General features: G+C 37.7%; 1 protein-coding gene across 1 annotated transcript in view; it reads right to left on the bottom strand.

Annotated features, from left to right (window-relative positions):
• LOC102478918 (olfactory receptor 10A3) overlaps positions 1-839 on the bottom strand; it is a 972-nt gene extending 133 nt beyond the window's left edge. The window contains exon 1 of the mRNA XM_006156703.1: positions 1-839. This exon is cut by the window's left edge and continues 133 nt beyond it. Within this exon, the coding sequence (XP_006156765.1) occupies positions 1-839 (839 nt within the window).
• Between the last annotated feature and the right edge of the window lie 7,410 nt (positions 840-8,249).

Raw genomic sequence — 8,249 nt, 5'->3', positions numbered from 1 at the left:
AATGTATAAGCCAAGGACATCAGTTTCTTGGTTTCTGGTGAATAGCTGGATTTGGGTTGTAAATACGTCATGTTGGCTGTGCCATAGAAGAGGGTAACAGAAGTGAGATGGGAGGCACAGGTAGAAAAGGCCTTTTGCCTCCCTGTGGTTGATGGCATCTTCAGGATGGCAAAGAGGATTCGAATGTAAGACAAAAGTATTAATAAGAAAGGAACCATGACAATCAAAATGGTGCCCGTGAAAGCGTAGATCTCAAACCAAAAGGTGTCTGCACATGCGAGCTCTAGCACTGGGGGAGTCTCACAGAATAGATGATTAATTTCACTGGGGCCACAAAAGGGAAAACTAAATACCCATGTGGTTTGCACAGTAGCTACCATGATCCCTGAGGCCCAAGAGAACATCACCAATTTCAGAAAAACCCTTCTGTTCATAATCATTGGGTAGCTCAGTGGATGGCAGATTGCAGCAAATCGGTCATAAGCCATCGCCCCCAGGAGGAAACATTCAGTGCCACCAAAAAGAAGGATGAAATACATCTGTGCAAAACAACCCACAAACGAAATTGTCGTTTTCTCTGTGACGAGGACCACGAGCATTTCAGGCATAATGGCTGCATTGAAACTCACTTCCACCACAGATAAGTTGAGGAGGAACAGGTACATGGGAACATGAAGCCTCTGATCCAAAGAGATAATGACTATAATGATGACATTTCCCATGAGGGTCACTAGATAAATAACCAGGAAAAGCCCAAATAGCTGCTCTTGGAGTTCAGGAAAGTTCGAAAAGCCCAAGAGGATGAATTCTATGGCAGAGCTTTGATTTTGCCTGTTCATTTCAGTAGTGGAGCATATGTTGTTGTCATGGACATAGTACACGAAGTATGAAGTTAGGGTCCGAAAGCTGAGAGTCCAAGTCTGGAATTCTTGACAGAAGATGTAATGATAAGTTCATTTGAACTGGACTTCAGGTTTGCAACTTTGAAGAATGGCCAATAACTTGTCATTGTGAATAAAAAATGCAAATGAAGAAGTGAAAAATTGGGGCTCAGCAATCTTGTTTTTATAGTACAAAATAGGAGCATGTGTCCTCTGGCAACTTTTTGGCTATAAAACACATTTTGATGAATATTTATTATAAACACCAAAGTTCCAAATACATTTATATTAGTTTGTTTAAAATGAAAACAAATATGGTACACCTAAGCCAGTACAGAAAGATTACAAGGGATTTGAATTTCAGATGCATGTATCCTAGATAAGCATAAGTAAATTTGCTTCAATAGTAATGATTTCTAGTCAGGCTAGATCTGATTAATTATAAAATTTGCCTCAATTGGAAACAAGAGGTCAGTTCTCCTCAGGTCATCTTATCACTGTAAAGTGGCTTTTGGGGTTCTAGAAAATACCATTTGGTGTCATTCAGAGAAGTATCTCTCTTTCTTTCTCTCTCTCTCTAAACACGCACGCACACACACACACACACACACACACACACACACACGGTTAATTAAATCATTACCCACTCAACAAACACTGAGCATCTATCACACATCTTTTGTAGACATTTGAAGCCCCTTTGTGGGATTGGAAATACCACTGCATTGGGAGCCCTTTCTGAACCTTTCTCTGTCCTTATTCTGCCACCACCTCCCTAATAAGTCTCTGCATCTTCCTGCTCTCAAGTTCCCCAGCTGTATGACTGAAAGAAGCAAAATAACCCTGGACATACCTTCTGGCTCTGACACAGGTGTTTCTCTGTTCTGTTGATAGATAACCACAAGCAGTAGGGCCTCTGCTTCATTCAAATGGGGACCAGGATGAAGGAGAGTGGGATAGTTAGAAGGAGAGTGGGATAGTTATGAGTAGGTAGCATATAAGCTGCCTGAGTTACTTTAGGTCAACCAGTTCCCCACAGAAATGACCATTGTTCCACCTAATTCGAATGCTCCTGCAGGGCCCCCTTTTGGGCAAAGGGTCTCCGTTCTCCCTACTGTCACTAAGGTCAACTCTCCCTCACCCCAGCATTCTATTCACTGTCAGGGACCACAGGTCTTTAAAATCTGGGATCCCTCAGGTCCTAGCAAGTGCACCCCCACTGACACTGCCAAGGATCACTGCTTCTTTTTTCTCCTTCTATCTCTCCCATCATTAAATAGAAATTTAACTGGTTTCTCTGTTTCATACATTCTTCTCCACTCTGTACCTTATAACCTCTGTCAAAATAATCTCATTCTCCCTCCTAGAAACTTCGGGATCTTCTCTTATCTGTAGGATAAAATACTCATTTCTTAGGCTGGCATTTAAAAGAAACTAGAGTGGCAGCAACACGCTATAAATTAAAATGGGGGAAGATTACTTCTGAATGAAGAAAGAGGATTAAAAACTCTAATCATGGGGAACCAGCAGTTAGCGTAATGGCTATGTCGCTGGACTCCCACGTAGTCGACCGCGGTTCGTGTCCCGGACCCGGTGGCTTAAAACTCACGCCGGGCGCGTGGAGGATTAAAAACTCTAATCACAATATGGCATAGGCAGAAAAGCCAATGAGTGGAAAGAGAAAAGAATAAAGAGAAAAGGCAACTTGCTCAAGTCAAGAGTGTTTGATGACACCTTAGTACTGTAATGGAGGCCCACTGACCTTTATGTGATGCTTCGAAAATCAGCACAAATTCACTGTGAAACAGGAGCAAGCCAGGACAGGACACAGTCAGCTGAAGACAAGTCTTGATTTCAGGTCATATAGGACATTAGCCAAGAGCAACAGACAAGTTAACTTACTGAGTGTGATCATATCAATATATTAATTATAATAATATATTTTAGATGGTAATAAATTTTCTAAGATGAGTAAAATAGACTCTGTAAAAAATAATAAATTTCTATTTCTAATAGAACTATATATTCAGCTTCAAATGCATAAAACCAAATAATATAAAGTAAGAAAAAAATTAAATTTAGAGAATCCTTTTAAAAATAGGCAGATTTTAGGGGGCTGATAGAGCAAAGTTATGGAACAAATCTGAATTACTGCCTTCATGAGTGATTAAAAAGAAATTGAATCTGAATATTCTATCTTCCCTTTAACAAGAAATAACCTAATAATGATTTGTCTAAGTTACCACTGTCTCCTGCATTAACTTTCTATACAACCTTGAGCATATAACTCCATCCTCTGGATTTCAGCTTTCTATATGATTGACCTTATTCTAACCATCCTGTTCTCCACTCCCTTGGCTACATATCTCTATGAACTGATGATTTGTACAGGTGAACTATTTATATCTCTGCAAATGTCCAAACTTTTTTTAAGTTACCACATCAGAATAACTTTTCTTTTTCTTTTTCTTTTTTCTCTTTTTGGAGAGGTTTTTGTTATAGGGCACATGCACTTGCCAGAAAGACAGAGAGAGACATTAAGAAGTGAGAAATCACCCCTCCACCCCTGTAAGGTGGTCACTCCACAATCCCTTCTCCTCCATTCTCCTCTCAGGATCTTTGGAACACACGCACATGTGCCCGCAGTGAGTTTAAGTGACCGGGTCCAGAACTTGAACCACGGTCAGCTACATGGAAGTCCAGCAACATAACCATTACGCCAACTGCTGGTCCCCCAAATGTCCAAACTTATATGTGAATATGAAAAGCAAGGCAATTGACTTCACCTTACCTGAGCACTGAGTTATCACTTGATTATCTCCAGCTATCAATGAGAAGAACAATAACTAGTAAACACAATAATAGGAACACAAGCAGAATCCTCAGTTTTCTATCTATTAACTGTCCCTGATTTTCATTACATTTAATCAGATGTATCACCACTTTTAGTTTGTTTTTTTTTTTTTAAAAAGCAGTCCTTTAAATGCAACTCAGTGGTTCAATGCATTGATTTCATAATATTGTACAACATTGAATGTATGCCCTGGAAGAAACTTTCTCTAGAGTCTTTACACTCAATTTATACAAACTTTGCTATGTAAAGATAAGTAAGCCCAACTGCACAAGCCTGGAGCTCCACTCCTCCATGTTTCTATAGGGAATAAACACCTCTTTACACAAGGGACTCAATTCCACCATGACCTCCCCCATTAAGAAACTAGAACAGAGGCTGAATGAACATTATTAAATGGCACAGTGGAAAAGGCAGGAAAGGATGTGAGCAGAGCAGAGGCTCTGATTGGACAAGGTGGACAGTTGGGGCAATGGTAGGAAACACCAAAGCCAGTAGATTGAAGTTACCTTGAAGTTACCTTGTGGAAAGTCTGGGTGTCATTACCAAAACTTTTTATATTTTCCAGTAAGAATATGGAAACATTAAAACTTGGGAGGAAGAAGTCTGGGGTTTTTTGTTTTTGTTTTTGTTTGTTTTTTATTTTACAGTTGGAGCCTTTTGGCTTTAAGTCAAAATATCCGGACTAACTGTAGCTTTGTAACTGTGTGCAAATCACATAACTTCTTTGACTCTATTACATTCTGATAAAATGAAGATAATGTTATTATTTCACAGAGCATATATAAGAATTGATGAACTGAGGGTTCAACCTAAATTGACTTGAACAATCAATGACACACTCAGCTCAGTCCCAGCAAAGTATCGGGATGAACGAACCTGTGGTTGACTTTATCCAGAGCTCAGATGTTTTGATCAGGACCTGGGTTTCCCTTTCTCTATTTCTCATCTCTTCTTTCCTAGAGCAGGTTTTACTCTTAAGGATGATTTCCCTCTCTAGCAGCAATAAGGTCGTCAACAACACTTAGGGGTACATCCTCTCTAATCTAATCTGTGGGGAATGTATCAGTTATCCTGAGGAAAGAGATTTTAATTCACAAAGATCCTAATCCAAGGTCCCACATACGTCATTCCCTGTGGTGGGATTACATGCCCATCCGTAAACTAATGGTTACATTGCTGGACTCCCATCTAGTCAACTGTAGTTCAATTCCTGGACCTGGAAGCTTAAACTCGTGCCAGACGCATATGCGTGCATGCCCAAAATCCCAAGAGGAGAATGGAAGAGAAGGGACTGTGTTGTGACCATCCTCCCAAGGGGGTGATTTCTCACTTTCTGTCTCTCTGTCTCTCCAGCGAGTACATGCATGCTATAGCAAAAATCTCTCTCTAAAAGAAAAAAATCTCCAAAATAAAATGAAGATGCTATTTGCAAAGGAAGGAGGGCAATGAAAATGATGATTCAACACACAAGTGCCTTATACATATGAGAAATCTTATTATATACTTTAAAATATGGTATGAATACAAAGAGGTAAGATAAAAACTGAGAACCAATTAAAATGGCATTTGTTTTTTTCTGTTGTTTGCAGAACTGATAGAAGTATAAATGGGGTGGAATGAATGAGTCAAAACAATAAATCTTGAAGAGAATTAACTGATAGTCTTGGAGAACATAAATGTGGTAGGTAGAAAAGAAAGGATTTCAAATGTAGATGAAAGAGAGAATGGAGAATAAATAACAGGGACAAGGAAGTCCATAAACAAATCAGAGAATGGAGAATAATTAACAGGGACAAGGAAGTCCATAAACAAATCACTGTGAGGGTTTTGGATCTGGTTCCCAAGTTTATAAGTGAATGGAAAAGGAATATTTTTTGAGAGGTTTTTGCTATAGGGCACGTGCGCTCACCAGACAGCCAGAGAGAGACAGAGAGATAGAAAGCGAGAAATCACTCCCCAGGGGGGATGGCCATGCCACAATCCCTTCTCCTCCATTCTCCTCTCAGGATTTTGGGCACGTATGCACATGTGCCCGGCGTGAGTTTTAAGCCACCGGGTCCAGGACGCGAACCGTGGTCGACTACGTGGGAGTCCAGCAACATAGCCATTACGCTAACTGCTGGTCCCGAAAAGGAATATTTTTTATATTTACACAGGAGCTAGATAATACCATTTAGACTGACCACATAATAGAGCATGAAACAAACCTTTACAAATTTAAAAGTGAGGAAGCTATGTCTGACATCTTTTCTAACCACTGTAGAATTAAACTTAAAAATCAACAACAGAAAGAGTCTTTGAAAATACTCAAAAACATGAAAACTAGGCAAATTACTCCTGAATTACTTCAAAACTACTGAAATTTTAAGTTATTGAAACCAATGATAATGAATATGTAACTCTCCATAATCTTTGGAAAACAGGGAAAGCAGTTCCAGAAGGGACGATTGTAGCAATGGATGTTAACAAGGAAAAAAAATAGACAGACGGCAAATAGATAATCTAATGGTGCATCTCAAGGAATTGGAAAAGCAACAAGAAAAACAATTCCAAAAGTACTAGAAGAAAGTAAATAATAAAGATTGGAGAAGAAATAAATGAAATTGGGAATAAAAGAACAAAACAAAACAAAAATCAATTAAACAAAAGCTGGTTTTTTGAGAGGATAAATGAAATTGACAAACCATTAGCTAAACTATCCATGAAAAACAGAAAAAGAAACATATAAATAGAGTCAGTAATGAAACAGGAAATAGTACAACAGATATCACAGAAATACAAAAGATAATGAGAGACTATTACAAGTGACTATACACCAATGAACTAGAAAACTTAGATAAGGTGGAAAATTTTCTGGATACATAGAATATACATAGATTGAACCAGGAAGAAATTAAAAAAAAAAAAAAAAAAAACAGAATAGCAACAACAAGTAACGGGTTTGAATCTGAAATAATCTCCCAACATGAAAAAGCCCAAGTCCTGATGGCTTCACTTCTGAATTCTAGAAATCTTTTAAAGAAGAATTAAGCCAAATTCTCCTCAAACTATTTTTAAGACGTTTTTATTTATTTAATTCCATTTATTATTATTTTCTATTTGACCAGACAGAGACAGAGAGAGAGAAAGGGAAAGCAAGAAAGCAAGCTGCCAGGTCCAGGACTTGAACCGTGGTTGGCCGTGTGGGAATCCAACACCTTTTACTACCAGGCTACCTGCCGGCCCCTCCTCAAACTCTTTCTAAAGATTCAAATGAAAGGAATGAAACCAAACTCATTTTATGAAGCCTCCATCCAAAAGAAGATAATAACAAAAAAAGCAGACAGACCAACATCCCTGACAAATACAGACACAAAAATGCTCCACAAAATGCAAGTAAATCAAATCCAACAGGACATTAAAAAGATTATATGCCATGAACAAATAGGCCTTGCCATGCAAGGATGGTTCAACATATGCAAAACACAAATGTAATACATCACATTAACAGAAGGAAAGATAAAAGCCATATGATTATATCAGTTGATGCAGAAAAAGCATTGTGTAAAATATAACATCCCTTCATGATTAAGGCTTTCAACAAAATAGGTATAGAAGATACATTTCTTGGGGACTGGAGGGTGGCGTGGTGGTTAAGGCACTGGACACTCCTGTATGGCTGACCATGGTTTGAGTCCCAGACCTGGTGTGTTACTTTCTCACTTTCTCTCTCTCTCTCTCTTCTCTCTCTCTCTCTCTCTCCCTCTCTTAGTGTCTCTATCTGGTCAAATTAAAAATGAATGAGTGAATAAATTAAATTAAATTAAATAATTATGTTTTTAAAAAAGAAGATACATTTCTCATGCAATTACAGCCATGTGTAACAAACCCATAGCTAACATCATACTGAAAAGCTGAAAGTTTTTCTCACTTAAAACTTGAAAAAGACAAGATTGTCCCCTTCTCCACTCCTTTTCAGCATAATACCAGAAGTCCTAGCCAAGGCAATCGCACAAGAGGGTAAAATAAAAGGCATTCAAATAATAAAGGAAGAAGTGAAATTGTCCTTATTTGCAGACCACATAATCACACACATAGACAATCCAAAATAACCCATGAAAGAACTCCTAGAAGTGATAAGTTCAGCAAAGTGTCAGGATACAAAATCAATATACAAAAATCGATAGTGTTTTTATACACCAACAATGAACACATTGAGGCAGAACTCAAGAAAGCAATCCTATTTACAATATCCACAAAAAATAATAAAATAAAATAAAATACCTAGGAATAAACCTAACCAAAGAAGTGAACAACCTCTACAAGGAAAACTATGAAAAATTGAAAAAAGAAATTAAATATGATACAAGAAATTAAATACTTTTTTGTATCATTGTTCTTGCATTGGAAGAATTAATATAATTAAAATGTCAATTTTACCCAAATTAATTAACAAATTAAATGTGATTCCAATTAAATTACCAGTGATATTCTTCATAGAAATAGAAAAATAAATCATAAAATTTGTCTGGAAT

The sequence above is a fragment of the Tupaia chinensis genome, unplaced genomic scaffold, assembly GCF_000334495.1.
Source record: "Tupaia chinensis unplaced genomic scaffold, TupChi_1.0 Scaffold000514_1, whole genome shotgun sequence".
Lineage (NCBI taxonomy): Eukaryota > Metazoa > Chordata > Mammalia > Scandentia > Tupaiidae > Tupaia > Tupaia belangeri.
Note: the sequence above shows the minus strand (reverse complement) of the source record. Positions and strands in the feature narration are given on the sequence as shown.